The following is an 18,961-nucleotide window of genomic DNA, read 5'->3' on the forward strand; positions in this document are numbered from 1 at the left end:
AAGTTTATTTTTTAGAAGTGATTTTTCTGAAGAAAATCTCAGTCCTACCCACAGGTACTTTTATTCAGGTACCTCGTCTTAGGGACTTCAGCCTTCACAGGCTTCTACTCATCGTCTCAGATCACAGATTGGTTTAACAGGCAACGTTGGACCGCTTTGGAAAACAGGGTGGCGTTGTCTAGTTAGATTGGAGATAAACATACCCCACGACCTGTGCATATTCAACATAATTGCATGCACATAGGAACCAGGTCCCCAGCATAAGAATAGTCATAGCCCCATTATTTGCAATAGCTCCAAACTAACAGCCACCTAGATGTCCCATAAAAGAGTCTTAAAGTTGGGGAGATGGGTTGCGGGTGGGAAGGGGCCTACAGATGGTTTCTGGGGTGCTGCTGACATTCCATCACTAACTAGTGTTCACCTGATACAATTTATTAAACCACATGTATATTTTTATGCATTTCCATATAATGTGTGTGCCATTTCACAACAAAAAATGTTTAAAGAAATAGGTGGATTTGAAAAAGTACTAAAGTAAAACTTCTAGACATGAAAAAAAGTAGATATTCCTTTTCTTCTTCTTCCCTTCCCAAACAGTTCAATGCAAATCAGGGCAGGGGGGGCGGGTAGACACTGGTTGGCCGTGCAGGGGTGAGGCGGAGCTGGACGTAGAGGTAGTTGTGAGCACTATACAAGGATAATTGCACAAAGCACTGAAAAGTACCTGGAACCTGGAACGTGCTCAACACATGATAGTTATTGTCGTTACTATAGTTGTTATAAAGGAAATGTTGAGAGGTAGTATACCAGCCACCTCCGTGTCCTGTGTCACCTCCTCAGGGCCTCACCTCTGATTCCCGTTGCATCTGCAGCTTCACTCCATGTGGACAGTTGGTGCTTCAAGGGTACGACACATATCACTCATATTCTGTCCTGGGGCTTTTCAGTGCCCTGGGTGAGGTGCTAAAGGAAGCCCACTTGGAATGACCACATGCACAGCTCAGAAGTAGGGGTGAGGGTGGGGCGGCCTTCAGCCAATGGATAAATGTTTCTCACTGTTGTCCTCCGGTGGACAATTCTGGGAGACCGTGTTTTCACTCCTCAGCAGGTTTCAGTGGGATCAAGCCCCAGTTACCCACAGCATTGCTCAACTCGGCAGTACATCCTTGTACTGGCTTTTCCCTCATGCCTGTTTCCTCAGGTCGCCTTCCAAATAAATTGTTTGCATGGAAGGCTTTATCTCAGGCTCTGTTTTCAAGGATAGCCCAGGATAAGACAGGGTATTAGAAGGTCCTAGAAAGCAGCCCTGGGGAAGGGAATTACTTCCTGGGTGGATGACAAGGATTCTTTTGCTTGTGGCAAGGGGGTTAGTGAAAACCCTTGCACACCGTAGCCTCACAATTACTAAGATTTCTCACCATAGAGCTAGGTATGCAGTAGTTCTAGCACTTGGAAGATAGGGGGCAATGGTAATCATGGATTATGGAGTTCCTTGGCTTTTACTAACTGCTTTAGAAGCTCTGCAAGGAGAAAATGAGAGGCTGTCAATGGAGGGCTTGCTGTGAAACTCAGCAGCGTTCTGGGCCTCAGGCCCTCGGACGTCCTTCACAGGAGCAAATCCAGTTACCAGTAGGGTCACTCATTTGCTAGCCCCTTCCCACCCCTTGTGTTGGCTTCTGATTTCTGTTTCACTTGTCCTGGGCCCTCCTGCTCCCTGGGATCACACCCCATATAAATCCCCTGCACCCAATCTTTATCTCAGCTCTGCTTCAGGAAGGAGCTCAGGTTAAGACGAAGGAGCCAGTGGTGGCCCAGATCACCGAGTTTATGACTTCAAAGACTTAAAGGTTTCTCAGGGGAGCAGGCAATCAGTATGACTCAAGAGTAAGCAGCATCACACTACAAATAGCTAGCTTTGAGTTCTTATTATATGCCTGGCCCTATTCCAGGCCCTTTACATTTGTCACCTGAATTAACTCGCACAGTAGCTCCATGACATAGGTATTATTTCTCATTTGTCCCCTGTGGAGGGTTGAATGGTAACTCCCCCAAAACATATGTCCAAATCCTAACTCCTGGAACCTGTGGATGTCACTGTATTTGGAAAAAGGGTCTTTGCAGATGTGATTAGGTGAAGGATCTTGAGATGAGGTCATCCTGGATTATCTGGCTGGTTCCTAAATCTTGTGACCAGCACTGGAACGGCAGAGGAAGTGAAGGCCCAGGAAGACAGAGACAGAGGTTGGAGTGATTCTGCCACAAGCCAAGAAGCACCAGGAACCACCAGAAACTGGGAGAGGCAAGTAAGAGTTCTCCCCTAGAGCCTTTGGAGGGAGTGTGTCCTGCTGACTCCTTGATTTTGGACTTCTGGCCTCCAGAACTGTGAGAAAATAAATTTCCATTTTAATCCACCAGTTTATGATAAATTGTTACCACAGTCCTAGGAAACATCCATTCTCCCTTGTCCCCAACTCAACTCTGGGCTGATTTCTCCACAGAATACTGATGGGAAATGCAGCACTTACGGGCACGCCTTTGACATTAGCTAAGTCTTGAGGACTGAGAAAGTCCTTGAAAATCGGTATAAATATTTTCGCAACCTCCCAAAATCAGAGAGCAAAGGTAAATGGCAGTGAATAATAAATGCGTATTTGCTGCGTAGTCTTGCCTGCCTCTCATGGTGACTGTGGGCACTGTTTTCTGCAGACACGTTTTCCAGGTCACTCCTTTTTGCTTTAGAATTTAGGCATGGGTTTTTGCTTTGGGTCTTTGCTTCTGAACTTTCACTGGGCATGGGGACAGGGAAACCAGAACGGAGACCTTTCCAATGCTTCTAGGATGCACTTCTGAAAGGCACAGTGGTCTAACAATTATTCTATTTTTTTAATTTAATTTATTTTGTAGAGAAGGGGAAGGGAGAGAGAAAAAGAGGGAGAGAAATATCAATGTGTGAGCGATACATTGATTGGTTGCATCTCGTATACCCCCAACTGGGGACCTGGCCTGCAACCCAGGCATGTGCCCTGACAGGGAATTAAACCAGGGACTCTTTGGTCCACAGGCTGGTGCTCCATCCACTGAGCCACACCAGCCAGGGCTTAACAACTACTCTTTTTTTAAATGATGTGGAAAAGGGGGAGAATGGTCCATGCCTAAAAGTAATTGCAAAAGCATTTAAAAAACTGTCACCAGTCAGGACCCCACCTGACAAAACTGTTGTCTGATGCTGGGATTGGAGGTACCTGAATGCGCCAAAGGAAGAGTGTTTAATCGTGAAAAACAGTGATTTGCCTTAGGTAACCGGGAGCAACACTTTAAAGTGTCAATCAGGCTTGCTTTTCCTTCATGTAAATCAGCTTACCCTGAGATGTGGTTTGTATCTCTGTTTCACAAGGTGATTTCAGAATAGACGTACTCAGTTTTACCATTATTACAGGCTTCTGAAATATGAAAGAGATAATTCAGTAAACTTAGGATATATATTCATAGAATCTCTAAAAAAAATCCTATTTTAGTAGCTGGGTGGACTGACAGAATCAAGTATTAACTGTTTCTGGACTATATCAACTAGTTTATTCTTTAAATTTTTTTTTTAAGTTAAAAAAAATTTTCAATTACAGTTTACATTCAGCACTATTTTGTACGAGTTTTGGGTGTCTGGCATCGTGCTCAGACAGAATGCTTTACATGATGTTCCCCCAGTATTTGCAGTGCCCACCCGACAGCGCACACAGTTATCTCAGCATTACTGACTACACCCTCTGTGCTGCACTTTACATCCCTGTGGCTGTTTCGTAACCACCAACTTGTACTTCTTAATCTCTTCGCCTTTTTACAAGTAGTTTATTCTTGGAAATGGTTTAGAGGTGGCCCTGCATCCTCCTCTCTGGGTGTTTTACACGACACTCCCCCTGTCACACCCGTCCCTCCTCCCCGCCCACCCAACTCCTGATAGATTTGTTAGGGGCTGTGGTGTTAGTTACCCTTGGCCTCACGGGTGGGCGTGTTGCCCCCACCCACCCCATTCTTGGACTCCTAAAGCCCTGGAGTATGGTGTCTCATCATGGCATCTCTTATCCCAAACTGTGGCTCACCATGATTTTGTGGTGTCACCTTCTGGAACACGGGGGTGGCATAATGTATCTCCTGAGAGGATTTGGTTTCTGGGCAAAAGACAAGGACAGAGTTGGGCTCATCAGCTAAATCTCTCATCGTTTGAGGGCAGCGGCTTAGCTCGCTGCCCTCACAACGGCGTGTAGCCTCTGGACTTTGCAGAGAGCACTTACCACCTTGGGCTGTGGAAACACACTGCCTTGGTTGCAAGCCTGGCGCAGACTCCTTGTCTGTAAAGTGGGAACGACATCGATTGGGCGTTAGTGCTGTTTATGTCGGACAGGGCAGTAAACCGCTTAGCACTGCGCCTGCAACATGGCCGGCTCTCGGTCAGGGTTGGCTGGGATTGTTCTTGTTGGTCAAAGCCAATGGGCCTGTTTACCATAAAGCAGCGTACCATGCCTGCTTTAACAGGTGATCATAAAGGGCTATGGGACACAGTGAAATCATTCCAAACGGGTATTGTAAAAAACGGCCAAGGTTATGTTAAGTGAAAAAAATCAAGATGTAGAATAGCCTGTTTATGACATGCTGCCATTGCTACCATTTGTTTAGACATTAGCTTATGCATAGACTTTCTGTGGAAGGATTTTTAAAAACTAGTTGTTGTCCCTGGAAAGTGGGACAGGGCATCAGGGCTGGGAAGGAGACCTTGTACCCATATGTCTGTACAACCTTAAAGGAAGATGAAAACCTGAAACCAACCCACTGCACCAATGAAAATATCCAACAAAGTCCTCTTACCTGCTTGATTTGCACAGATATTTGCATATAGTCCAACTTCCATGGGTGTATTGCCATAGTGTTTGGGTGCCTTATCTCTCAGAGCTATTCCTACATAAATTAGTGCAGAATTAATGAAATTAAACCAATTCAGTCACATTTTTCTAATCTCCTCTTCCAAGGAGCAGACTTCCCCATAGTTCCAAAACAAAGAATGACCTTCTCCAAGGGGAAACCATGGACTCATCGAGAAGTCCATAAGCCCCGCTTCTCCGAGCTGGAGCCCTTCTGCTTGATTTTCCCAGCTCTGCAAGTGACATCCTTCAGCTATCTGATTACACTTGAGGTGGCCAGAGACACATTTTCTTTCCGTATATCTATATATAATGACATTCTTCAGATTTAAGAGTGAAGGAAGTTCTGACACATGCACAACATGGGTGAGCTTTGAGGACCTTGTGCTAAGTGACATAGGCCAGTTACCAAAAGACAGATTCCATTTCTATGGGGTCATCCCTGGAGTAGTCAAAATCAGGGACAGAAGTAGGGTGGCGGAGGCCCAGACTCAGAGGAAAGGGGAAATGACTGGGGTGTCAGTGTGTGATGGGGACAGAGTTTCTGTTGTGCAAGAGCGGAGGGCTGTGGGCGGAGGGCCGTGCTGCTTGCACAACGGTGAGACTATTGATGCCGCCGAACCGTGTACTTCACAGTGGTTAAGATGGCATTGTTATATATATTTACCACAATTTAAAAGAAACTTTAAAAAGTAAAAAATATATATATTAAGAACTTCAAGCCCTGGCCGGCGTAGCTCCATTGGTTAGAGCGTCGCCCTGTAAACCAAAGGGTCGTGGGTTAGATCCCTGCTTAGGGCACATGCCTAGGGTGGTGGGTTTAGTCCCCGGTCCGGGTGCTTATGAGAGGCAACCAATTGATATTGCTCTTTCACACCAATGTTTCTCTCCCTCTCTCTAAAATCAATAAGCATGTCTGAATTCAGGTGCAGATTTAAAAAAAAAAAGAAAAGAAGGAGAATTGCAAGACAGGGACAGCAGCAGAGCATTAAACCAAGTGCAAGGCCCTTCTTAGCCCAGGCCCCGTGTGACTGCACAGGCCCCATACCCCTGCACACGCTAGGTAAGAGAAGCTCTCACTGCAGAGACGGCAGCAAGTCTGTCTTTCACCTTCCCTTGTAGCAGCTTTTTCTTTTTTATTTCTTCACATTTCTGATTTCCCTTTCCCTTCCTCCTCCTCCTCTCTCTGGCTACCTACACCCCAAACCCATGGAAAACAACGGAAGAGCTCCTAAAGAACTTACTTGCTTTGTACTTTGACAGTATCCAAAATGCCAGAATTAGGATTGTCACAAAGAGTACCAGTAATAACACCGGAAGCAGTAGCTGCAGGCAGAATGGACAGCTCCCTCCTCCTGGAAGAAGACAGCATTCGCTGGTCACCACACAGCTTCTCTTCCCAATGACGCCAAACTGTGGCGTGTTCTGGAAGGGTGGTTATGCCTGTCTCCCAAGTTAACCCATGTACTGGGCACCCTGGTCCCTGCACTGCTGTGGACACCCGCAACTCTTGAGGGTTACCTTGTTGGTGAAGTGCTTAAAGTCATGACCAAGTGCACCTTCCACAGGGGTCACACAAGGAAGAGAGAAGTAGCACAGCGTTTACAGTCCGATTAGTGGCCACAGTGTTAGGGTCATATGGCATGGCCATTTACTGTTCAAAGCCCTTAGGCATGTTGGCCGAACGGCTACCACGTTTGAGTGTTAACTACATGCCAGACACTGTGTTACTCACTTTATATGCATTGCCTTTTTTATCTTTTAGTGTCATTCCATTTTGCAAATGAGTAGAATAAGACTCAGAGAGGTTAAGCGACTTTCTTGAGGTCACGCAGCCAGTAAATGGAAGGGCTGTGATTTGTGGGCAAAAGCCTGATTCTGGGGCCTGATTCCCACAGACTGCCTCACTTGTTAGGACTTAGCGCCAGGGTGTGGGCTCTGTCCTTCTGAGGACGAGGCCTGGTGAAGTGCTCAATGCCCGAGCATGCCTACTGCCTGTGCCAACCTAGCTTTTGTCCTACCCGTCTTCTACCTCAACCAATATCCCTTCAGAAGGAATGGGAAGGCCAGGTTCGAACCTAGAATTCTGACTCCTTGGAGTTCTGCACCAGAACACAGCAGTGTGGGGGAGAGCCAGCCCCAGCTCTGGCCTGGCCCCCTTCCCACCCAGGCTCTGATCTGCACTTTAAAGGGCTTTGCATGCATGTGGACCCCCAGCCTGCATGTCCAAATATTCACACCCCCACAAGAAGCTCCCTTAGCTTGGATCCAGGAATGCACGCATCCTCACTGTGGTCCACCTGTCGGGGAGGATAAGCTGGGATAGAGGCTTGTGTGGGCCCTGGTAGGTGGGTTCTGATCTGACTGGGTGGGGAGTTTGGGGCCAGGAACCCAGAGTGCGGTTAGAAAAGTGGGAGTATGGGGGCCAGGTGGGCATATTCCCATGGGCCCCTGGGCCCCTGGACTCCTCAGACTGTGAGAATGCGCACAGCCCAGAAGCACCAGAGCAGTGCCCTCTGAAACAGGGCAGGGCCAGGGGCCCCTCTGCCCCAAGCTAACGGTGGTACTGACAGTCTAGCCCCACCAACTCTTAGCAGGGGGCAACAATAGGTGTTAGAAGTTGACAAAAAAGCAAAAGAGAAGAGACCTGTCAGTTCCAAGAGATGCAGGGGAAGGTCAAGGCAGGGTTTTCTCTGGGGTTTTGTGGGGTTTTTTGTCTTATTTTTATAACAGAAAACAATCCCATCACAGCTCATGTGGACCCTACCAAAGGAAAGGCACTTGGGAGCAGGTGGCCAATATGGGAAGTGGACAGGCAGGAGAAGTTTCTGGAAGCAAACCCAGACCCTGTTGGAAGAGCCCAGGTAGCCCTTACCTGTTAAGGGTATGGTGACGGGAAGACTGTATTTCACATGGTAAGGCAGTCTGTTTTCAGCTTTACACCTGTACTCCTCCCCTCCTCCAGTGTCCTTGGTTACATTAAATTCAGCAGGCTCCCTGACATTCTTGATAATAACTTGTGATTTGGTGATGTTGTTTTCAAAGAAAGTATAATTAATGGGCAGGGAGCCGTAGGACGAGAGGCAGCGTAGTGTTACATAATGGTTGGCTCTTTTTGTAATGTTCAGCACTGGAGTGGTCACTGGGTCTAGAAAAATGGAAGTGCGTGTTATATAGGGATGGGCAGACTGGGTTCACTCACTCAGCCCACAGACGTGGATCGCACCCCTACTCTACTCCTTGATGTGGACCCAAAGGTGAGGGACACCCTTCTTGAGAAGTCAAGAAGCTTGCAGCCCAGTGGGAAAGGCCAATGAGCATGTGACTAACCCCATGCAGTGTGACGTGACCCAGGTGCTAAGACAGCCAGAGAGTGGAGGGCGTCTCTCTGCTTTGAGGATTCAGAGCGAAAACTTGCCTTTCATTGGAAATTCTTTTAATCAGAATTCATAATCTCTTTATGGTTGATAGTGAGTAGAATTTGTGAAAGATCCAGTTCCAAGTATGAAGTTGAGAGGTGCTTTTATTCCCAATCCTTGTAAGGTTATAGCAGGGTTTAAAAAAAAAAATCAAATCTTAAAATATCATCTTTTCTAACTGTATTTGCATTTATAGGACTCAGCTTCCCCAAAACAGGAAGTAACCCTGATAAATAGGTTTAAAGGACCTTCTCCACAGGAAATGTGTGAGTCTGTCAGTTTTTACCCTATTTCATGGGAGAATCCAGCTGTATGATTTACAATATAATTTGTTAATAAAACAGTATTATGGGAAAGGAAGGACAGTTGAATACTCATCACGGGCCGGGCTCACTACCCACATCATCTCATTTCACTTCACAATAGTTCTACAACATGGGTAGGGTCACGCCCCTTCCAACTGTGATTCAGACAACTTATGAAACTTCCCCAAGGACACACAGCTAATAAATGGCAGAGCCAAGGCCAACTTCCAAGTAGATTTTTTTTTCCTACAACATCAATTTGGCACAGAACCAATGAAATACAGGGACCAAAGTATAAGTAAAATCAAAGAAAACAATTTAAGTCTCCTTGCTCCACCCTTTGTCTGAGCAGGAATGCCTGTGGTGGCATCTTCGACAGAGTGGCATCCGCTGATAGTGGCCTCGAAAAGCAGCTTTGTTTGGGAATAGCACCAATAGGACGTTCTTCCTTTGGAGCTGAATCCACCCCTTTCAATTTGCAGGAAGGAGAAAACATTTACGAGGAATGAGAGCACAGATTTCTCTCTGAGATGGGACGTTTCACACCGGACCAAAGATTGATATCTAAAGCAACTGGGAAGATGGAAACTTCCCAGAGAGTCTGTTCAGGACTAGTCAAGGGCATTACAGCAACACAGTCATCAGGGTAAGGGAGTTGCTCCTCTTCAATAAACTCGTTATATTTTTAAAATTTTAAGTAGTCCTTTAAGACTCGTTCAGCTGTTGCCTTCCTTATAAGGCCTTTCCTAAGTCGTCCAGGCAGAGTGTTCCCTCCTGCTCTGCCTCCTCCAGCCCTCATCTCACCCCTATATTATTTTATATTAATTTTTCTACCTCTCATCACATGGTCCACTTGGATGTCTCATGGTCACCTCCAACATAACCTGTTTGAAACTGAACTCTAGTGAACCTGCTGGTATATCCAAATGGTTAGTGAGTCAATCAGTAGGTAGATAAACATATATTAAAATCATATTCTCTTAAGAAAATGTGTTTATTTCTTCATGCATTCATTCGTTTTGTTGTAATGAGAACAGTTAACATGAGCTGTACCTTCTTAACAAATTTTTCAGTGCACAATACAGTATTGCTAACGATAAGCACAGTGTTGCACAACAAAATGTCTATAACTCGTTCGTCTAGCATAACCAAACTTTGTACCCATTCAACAATTCCCCATGTCTCTGCTCTTGCGTTTTTGCCCATCTCCGTAAATGGCGCTATTCCTCAGCAGGAGATCCCATTAGATATCTTGAAGTCATTCTTGATTCCTTCCTTACCTTTGCTACCTGTGGTTCCAAATCTAATCATTTAGCAAGTCCTGTTGTTTCATCTTCCACATCTGTCCATCCCCACCACTGTCTGTCTCCTGGGTGACTCCAAGGACTTCCTAACCAATCTCCAACATGACCCACCCTGGCCCTGACCCTGACCCACCTAGACTGAATTAACTTCCAAGATGATGAAGTTGGGTCATAAGCCTCGCCTGACTTGGCCCCCTCCCTCTCCACTCTCACCTGGAGTCACACTCTCCTCTGATTTCTGGCCACACTGGCCTTCTCAACCAGCCAAGTTCTTCCCCAAATTGGAGCCTCTGCACAGGCTATGGTCCCTTAACTAGAGCCTCTCTTGCCCTGTCTCTTCACATGGCTAACTCCTCATCCTTCAGGGCTCCATTTAAATGGAATCTCCTTTGAAAGACCTTTCCTAACCACCCTGAGTAGATCCCTCCCCTACCCCCTGCTTCTCTCCATCACCATGCTGGTTTCTTTCTCTTTCTAACAATCCACACAGCTTGTGATTATGAGTTTTATTTATTTGAGTACTTGGGTTTTGTGTCTCCCCAGCTAGACTGTAAGCTCCACCAGGGCAGGAACTAAAGTATAGGCAGGGGTTGGCACATCTGGGATATCATTAAATATTTGATGAATGCATCAGTGATTAACGAACTTGTGTTCACGACTCACCTCCCTGGCTGGGTTGGGAAGAAGATGATGTCTTAGGCAACATCAAAACCCCAGCAGCACATAACGCAATTATGTGCACAGGGGAGGCATTCAACAGGTTATCTATTAATTGGACCTAAATGGAAATAATACAGTTTTATAATCTATCAAATCAGCTCTACAATTACTGTAGCAAATGGCAGGAAACTTGTGCATTTACTTGGAAAGCAGGATGTGGAAGACTTTGTACATATCTGTGGGTCAGAAAGTTGGGAAATGAAGACTTGGGTTTTTTTTAAATAGCTTATTTAAGGTGTCAGCCATCAGGTTTGTAAATCAGGGAAGAATGAGCATATTCACTGAGGAGTGTAGGCACCAGTAATTCAAAGGGAGGAAACCCACACCAATGGTGGGTCTTGCCATGTCTTCTCACATTGAATCTCAGTGATCTGATGGGCAATTAGATGCTTTCCCTGCCAAGTAATTGCCTACCCTCCTTACCCCCTTCTGCCCACTGTGGACTGAGATTCTCACCCAGAATCAAACCAAACAGCATTAGGGTCACACTGCCTATCTTCTCAACTCATGTTTTCATAATTGAGGAGTGCAGATATATCTAAGGTATATCTCCATGGAATACCCAAAGTTGCACAGGAAGTTGTGGTACACAGGTTCCCCGCCATCCCTTTCATGGCTGTTTCTGCAACATAGGTATTCCTCACTTCATGCCACTTTGCTTTTATGAAAGACTTACATTAGTTCCTGTTTTTGAGGATTTTTGCTTTTAAAAAAAAAATGGGGGGGGGGCAAAAAGCAAAAACAGTGTTCAGCTGTTGTAGAGGCTTCATGAGCTCCAGCAGAGACGGGCCCCGCCCAGCTCCTTCTCCGGAACCACGCCCAGCAGCTCAGCATCAAGCACCAGAGCTCTGAACTGTGTTTGTGAGCGGCTGTGCTCCATCTCGATTTATTTTGTGCATCCATTAGCAGGATGTGTCCTAAGGTGTCAGAAAAGCCTGAGAGAGCTCGCAAAGGTGTTGTGCCTAGTGTAAAACTTGACGTAGTGAGAGGTATTTGGTATGATTTAGTAGGTTAGTTTGGGGGTCTGGGAATACGAAAAATATTTTCCATATAAAGAAAAGGGAATTGCTTCTTTACTTTATGCCATTTCGGCTTACAAAAGGCTTTCATAGGAACACTCTACTTTCAGTAAGTGGCAGAAACATTACCAGGCTGCCCAGTCCAGTGGGAGTCTGACAGTTACAGAATATTATCAGCCAGGGTACTGCCCTCACATTACCCATGCATCCCAGTGCCACGTTTCCAGGGGTTTCCCCCTTCTTCACATTTATTTTATAATTCTGGCTCCTGTTCAGTTTGTGTTCAAATTGTCCTGAGATCGCTGTTTCTAACCCAGAGCCCATGGCATCCCCTAAAGCCTTGCGTAGAAATTTGCATCTGTGGTCACATGAGCATGTCTCAGGCAAAGTACCCCTCTCTATCATGAGATATACGTGGTTATAACCTAAAAAGCAAAGAGCCACTGGCCTAGAGCAGAGGTGTCCGACAGAACCGTCTGTAATGATGGAAATGGTCTCTGTCTGTGTTGTCTAGGACAGCAGCCACCAGCCACCTGTGGCTACTGAACACTTGAAATTTGACTGAGACTAAGGAACTGAATTTTTTATTTCATCTAATTTTAATTACTTTGAATTTAAGTTAAAACAGCCACCTATGGCTAGTGGCTACCATACTAGAGAGCATAGCCCTAGAGACTCACTCAAAGATTTGATCATTGCCTTGGCTTGTGTGGCTCAGTGGATTGAGTGCTGGCCTGAGAACCAAAGAGTGGCCACTCTGATTCCCAGTCTAAGGCACTGTGCCTGGGTTTCGGGCCAGGTCCCTATCAGGGGGTGCGCGAGAGGCAACCACACATTGATGTTTCTCTCCCTCTCTTTCTCCCTCCCTTCCCCTCTCTAAAAATAAATAAAATCTTTTTTTAAAAAAAAGATTTGATCAGTAAGGTGGGGCACATTTGTTTAGAAGACTCCAGGTACACTGTACATGTATTACCTGGAAACCCTCTCTTCTTCTTCCAGGAGTTCATGATCAAGGTCACTGTCATAGAGGAGTCCATTAACACTAGCTTGTGAGAGGCTTAGGGTGGGAAAAATATAGAAGTAATACGATGTGGTTGGGCAGGAAGAACACTGTCTGATGGGGCACCTTGTAGCGGGTCACTGCAAGGGGAAGAGGTGGGCAAAGCCTGGGGCTCTGAAGACCCTTGCCACAAGGTCTGACGCTGCTTCTAAGACTTCTTGCTTGAATCTTCAGAGAAAAAGTCATTTTTGCCTACCTGATGGGAATCCTACCTGATGGGAATCCTAGTAAAGTATCTAGAAAAGATTTCAACAATTTTCCATGGTTGATAAGTTTTGTCTTAGGCAAAAGTCTTCGGATGAGAAAGTGGAATGGAATTATTAAGAATAAAGCTCTCAGTGACGTACTCCCAGGCTCTGGAGTGAGTGCTGACAAGGGGAACAGAGAGCCTGCTGAAAAGTGGAAAAGAGCCCTACAAATCACAGGGCCCCGAGGAACGCTTGCTCGACTCACCGACCAATGTGAAGTTGAACTCCCGACTGTATCTCGTAGAGTTGCAAACTTGCACTTTACACTTGTAGGGCCCCAAATCTTTGGCTTCTGAGATGCGTAGGTTAAAAGTCACGCGTTGACCTTTGCTATCCTGTGTTCCCATGCATTTTGTACGCCGAAACAAAGAGTAGGTGATTGGCAGTAATTTGTTCTGGCTGGAACAAATTATAGATGCATTTTGACCCTTCATGACTACATTTGTTTCTGAGTCCAAAGTTGGAGAAGTGAATCCTGGAAAACAAAATCACACAAGAGACAGTTCTTGTTAACGTTCCTTGATAATAACTCAGTAGTTGTCTGGCCACATTTTGTGGGTCAAGGTTGTGGACACCCTGGTCTTGGTGAACTTTCCTAGGGGGGCGTTTCTTGCCTACACAGCCAGGCTGACCAGAGTGTGACGAAGCCACAAGGCCTACAGAGGTCCCTCCCATGAGAGGTCATGGCCTTGAGAAGCTCTGTACTTGCTCTCTCTCTGGCCAGTTAAATGCCTGAAGTAGACTTTCTAAAGACTGTCTATGCTGACATAGAAATATTAAAGTTGCAGGTTCTAAGACAAAATGTTTGGTATTTTGGTACCAAAATGTATGGTAGCTTGTTTTGTCCATTATTTAGTTTGAATTTCTTATTTTGGAAAATAAGAACTTTCAAAATAATATTAGAGAAGAGAGTTTAATGATCCCCAATGATCCTATTACCCAGCTTCAACAATGATCAACTCATGGTCCATCCTGTTACATCGCAGCCTCCCCTTCCACTATTTTAACGCAAACCCCAGACCACATGTTATTTCATCCATAAATTCAGTGTTGAGAAAGAGAAAAGCAGCCCCTGGCCATTGGGAACTGGCCTGGCTGGGACCTGACCTGTCCCTCACAGCTGGAATACCAGCACCAGACAAGGCTGCTCTGTGACTGTGTTGGATCAAGACAAAAACCAGATGACATCATAATCATGCCTGGACACAGACAAAGACATGGACATTGTCTGAAGTACAAAAATGGCCAAACATCACCCTAAGTTGATTAATAAGAATGACTGCCTCTGCTTTATCGGTCACATCTTTTGCTTTGCTCTGTTTTTGCCTTTCAGATGAGAATTGTTAAGATACCCAATCATATCATTATTTCCACTTCCTAGAAGGGTCCAATCCAGAGAAGAGCCTGCTGCTTTGAATCTTCCTCCAAGTCACTTAACACAGATCCAAATCTTGTCATAGGACCTTTCTAACACCTTTCTTGCTAAGACATCCCATGATTTCCACGGTGGACATTTTCCCCCCACCCAGCTTTGTTTAGGTACATGTGTGCCCCTGGTGACCTTTGGCTGGAGGACATCATATTTCTAGAAGATAAGGACTCCTCTGTAAACATAACAATGACCATTATTGCACATAAAAATTAACAATATAGTTTAAATGTCATCAAATATCTAGTTAGCATTCAAATTTCCTCAATTGTCTGATTCTTTCTTTATTTTTTTAGTGTTCAAAATGATCCATTGTAATTAACTGATATGTTTCTTATGCCTTTTTAAATCTGAAGACCTTCCCATTTCTTCCCCCACCCCCCACCCCCAGCAATTTATTTGCTGAAGGTAGCAAATGGTTTGTTCTATAGTGTTGTGTTCCCCATGGTCTGGATTTTGTAGGTCACATTCCATGGCATCCTCTACCATGTTCCTCTGTCCCGCTGTCCAGACCCTTGATGACATTCAGGTTAGCTTTTATTTAGTAGGAATGCATCATAGGGGCTAGTATGTACTTCTGTTAGGACGCGCCTGATGTCTGATGATCTCTCTTTTTGTTTGTGAGTGGGCTTGGACAATAGTCACTTGAAGCATTATTCCATTAGAGGTGACCAAATGATAATATACTAATTCTATTATTCTTTCCTCATTTATTATCTGAAATTATCGGAAGAGAAACTTGCCCTTCTCAACTCTTTGGTCATACTACTTTGCATAGAAAAAAGCAGGATATATGCTTAGCTTTTTCTGTTTATTGACCAGTTTTAAAAATAATGAATTGGTTTCCTAGCATCTTCTAACAGTGAGACACTTTTCTTTTATTGTTATTTTTTTTGTTTAAGAATCGTATGAACTCAGTTTTAAATACACGTAATGTGTTTCAGTCCATTGAGCTTATTATTCCTATTGTCCCCCTTTCTGGCCATGGGAAACGCCTCCAAACTGGCCCCGGAGCCCTTCTGACGTGATTCCAAGAGTCTTTGATAGCTTGTATGTTTGTATTTTATTATTCAAAAATGCCAGGGGGTGGGGGGTGGGAAATAGCCCTTATCAGAAAATTTCTTTTAAGACATAAGATTATAAAAGAATTTAGAGGAATATAGGGAAATGTTTTTATATCACCTGCTAGGAAAAGGTCTTTCTAATAAAACACACAAAAGAGCAGCCATAGAGAAAAGATTGAAAAAATTGACTACCCTGAAAACTTCTCTATGGCAAATTTAAGACAAGTGATAGATAGCCTAGAAGAAAGTACTACTTAAGCCACAAATGAAAGCAAAGCATTATATATATATATATATACTAAATGCATATTTAGCTCTTTTTTTCTCCAACAGCAGCATGGTATTTCATAATAAAACTCCGCCATAATTCATTTCACCGCCCCCTTATTGAGTCCCGCCCTTTTTTTAAAAAAAATATAAACAATGTCACAAAAAACATCCCTGTACAAAATACCAGTATCTATAGATATTGGTATATAGATATCTATATATAGAGAGATATAGAGATAGATATAATCAACAGCAAATCAGTAAGAAAAAGACATACAATCAAATAAATGGGCAAATAATATAAATAAGTGATTTCTAGAAAAAGAAGTGCAGAAGGTCATTAAATAGTGCTGGGACCAAGGGAAGGCTTGGGTGGAGGAGGGAGGCACTTAGACCCCTCAAAAGTGCCATCAACCTCCCTCCACTTCTTGGTGTGGAGAATTAACACCTTCTCAGTCTTCTGTAAGCTCAGCTTCAAGACAGGATGTCACCTCTGTTTCCAACCAGACGGTCATTCTTTTTTTTCTTTTTTAAAAAATATATTTATTGATTATACTATTACAGTTGTCCCATTTCCCCCCCTTCACTCAACTCCATCCTGCCCTCCCCCGCCCTCCCACATTCCCCCCCTGTAGTTCATGTCCATGGGTCATACTTATAAGTTCTTTGGCTTCTACATTTCCTATACTATTATTACCCTTCCCCTGTCTGTTTTCCACCTATCGTTTATGCTACTTATTCTCTGTACCTTCCCCCCCCTCTCCCCCTCCCACTCCCCTATTGATAACCCTTGTCTGAGAACCATTTCTGTGGTTCTCAGACAAGGTCAAGTTAAAGGAGTTCATCATCACCAAGCCCTTATTATATGAAATGTTAAAGGGACTTATCTAAGAAAAAGAAGATAAAAAATATGAATAGTAAAAATGACAGCAAACTCACAGTTATTAACGACCACACCTAAAACAAAAACAAAAGCAAACTAAGCCAACAACTAAAACAGGAACAGACGGCTATTCTTAAACTGCCTTTATGTGGGGAGGCGGGAGCCTTCATGGTCATAAACATGAAAAAGACGCTCAGCTGCATGAGTGATGAGGCAACTGCAAATTGTGATGATGTTATTTTTTACTCATCAGATTGTCACAGGTTAAAAAACTGATTGTGTCCACCTTTAAAGAGGGGATGGGGAAACACTCCTACGTGAGAGGTCACCACTAGAGACCATGCACAAATTCAGCACGTTGGGAGGACCTCCGTAACCATTTAAATGGACCTGCCCTTTGACTCAGAGATTTCACTTCTAGGATCTTATCCTACAGAGATGCTCTCATGCTCTCATGGGTCCACAGAGGGTATTTTGTACAGGGATGTTTATTGTGGCATTGTTTATATTTAAAAAAAAAGGGGGGGACTCAATAAGGGGGCAGTGAAATGAATTATGGCTGAGTTTTATTATGAAATGCCGTGCTGCTGTTGGAGGAAAAAAGAGCTAAACACGCATTTAGTACTTAAAAAGACGTCTGTGATTTATTGTAAACAAAAACAGGACAAGTCGCAGAAGAATTTGTTTACTCTGATATTGAAGAGAAAATGACTCAGTAGCTCTAGCTTAGGAAGTGGAGCGGGGAGAGAGATTGGAGCGGGGTACCAGAACTTTCACATTTACACACCGACAACAACTTGGGCTAGCATTTCTTGGCGGCTCACCCATACCAGGCATTGTGCTCAGGGCTGTGGCTTGTCTCCCTCAGTCCTCACAACAGCCCTCTCAGGTGGGTGCTTCTATCACCCCCATTTCACAGAGGAAAGAAGTTTAGCTTAAAGCTGCTGCCTCGTGTGCCTAGGCCACCAGGCTTAGGACCACAACTGTGGTTAATCTAGCTTTGGGATGACAAACTGCCTCCTAAATATATTTTTAATGCTGCTTGAATTATTTTACACTGACTATATGTTGCTTTTCCAATTAAAAAATGATGACAGTGAAAGAAACATTTCATTGTAAAATCCAATCTCAATATTTTATCTCTAGGCCTCTGGAAAGATACTCTAACTCCCTCCCTAAAATCACTTCATTTTAAACGGCAGGTAATGGAAGAGGTTTCACTCTGGTCATTCATCTAAAAGCATAGAAAAACTTACTCATGAGCAAAGCTGACCATCCACTGTTTTGTTTTTTTGAAGACAGTTTCAGTACGAGAGAGAAGTAAATGAAACTTACTGTTTGTTTTTTCCATTGTCTCACAATCCAGTTCTGCTTTTAGAGTTGAAAGAGAGAAAAGGAGCAAAAAAACCCTTTTTTTCCACATCGTGGTTTGGTTTCAAGATGCAGAGATGCAAGCCTTAGATGTGACCGAAGAAAAAATGTCCCATTGCATTCATATGGCTCCGCATTCTCCCAAATGAAATTGAAGAGGAGGCCCAAAGAGGCGTGGTGGCTCCATGGTGGTGAGTTATTTAGAGAACTTCCTCCTTTTTGACCAAGTTAAAGAAACACAGTTGTCTGCAAAAGCTCGACTAAGTGTTCCTCAGCTGACTTCTGCTAAGAAGAGAGAGATGTGGTAGGTTGTGCAAACTCAGGATGGGAAGTTCAACAGTGGGGAAAAGAAAATTTAAAATATGACTGTTCTGGTGTCTTTATATAAACCCACCTGATCATCTCTCTCTGGATTTGACCTATATCAAAAGGAACTTCATGGAAGTTGGCTTTAGTCTTGGGAAGCAAATATTGACTGTCTGGGGCAGACACACCCAAGAACAGCATCAGAAATACCTGACTTTGTTAAATGTTGATTCCTAGGCCCCAGTACAGGCTCAATGGGGATGAAACCTGGGACTCTGGATTTTAACAAGGGCCCCAGAGTCTCAGAGTCTCTAAAATCCATCCCAGAATATGTTATGTTTCACTTCTACCTGACCCACAATTCTCCTGGCTCTGTGAAGTGGACGCAGATGAAGCCACACATTCCGGTGTCCCCACTCTGTAGTGGGGAGTGGGAAATACTGAGGAGTCCCCCCAAGTGGAGGGAGCTGTGACTGGGCCCCTTGGGTTATTGATTCTTGTTGCCACCCACATTGGCCCTCAGGTCTCGCACATTCCTGTGGCCAGGTACCCTCTCTGTGGGGAAGCCAGGTCCCTGCCTGGCTATGGGTTCTTCTAGGACATCATCCCACCTCTAGTATCAGCTCATCTCTGGTGCTCCTTGTTTGGGC

General features: G+C 44.4%; 1 protein-coding gene across 1 annotated transcript; it reads right to left on the reverse strand.

Annotated features, from left to right (window-relative positions):
* Positions 1-1,913: 1,913 nt before the first annotated feature.
* Positions 1,914-18,220, reverse strand: MILR1 (mast cell immunoglobulin like receptor 1). The gene is made up of 9 exons (XM_024573273.4): positions 17,970-18,220; positions 13,194-13,463; positions 7,789-8,061; positions 6,158-6,268; positions 4,861-4,950; positions 4,290-4,346; positions 4,098-4,166; positions 3,365-3,443; positions 1,914-2,383 (listed from the first exon to the last, which is right to left on the reverse strand). The coding sequence occupies exons 1-8, from the start codon at positions 18,055-18,057 to the stop codon at positions 3,391-3,393; spliced, it is 1,011 nt and encodes a 336-aa protein (XP_024429041.2). The 5' UTR covers positions 18,058-18,220; the 3' UTR covers positions 1,914-2,383; positions 3,365-3,390.
* Between the last annotated feature and the right edge of the window lie 741 nt (positions 18,221-18,961).

The sequence above is a fragment of the Desmodus rotundus genome, chromosome 9 (genome assembly GCF_022682495.2).
Source record: "Desmodus rotundus isolate HL8 chromosome 9, HLdesRot8A.1, whole genome shotgun sequence".
Classification (NCBI taxonomy): domain Eukaryota; kingdom Metazoa; phylum Chordata; class Mammalia; order Chiroptera; family Phyllostomidae; genus Desmodus; species Desmodus rotundus.

What these genes read in the sequence shown, in the direction of transcription:
- MILR1 (XM_024573273.4), bottom strand. Translation starts at nt 18,057, where the DNA reads ATGTGGAAAAAAAGGGTTTTTTTGCTCCTTTTCTCTCTTTCAACTCTA. An exon ending in GTTCAACTTCACATTGGTCG is followed by an intron (nt 8,062 to 13,193) that starts GTGAGTCGAGCA and finishes CCATTTTTCTAG; the next exon opens with ACCCAGTGACCACTCCAGTG. An exon ending in TATCTGTGCAAATCAAGCAG is followed by an intron (nt 4,347 to 4,860) that starts GTAAGAGGACTT and finishes CCCACTTTACAG; the next exon opens with ACAAGGAGTCTGCGCCAGGC.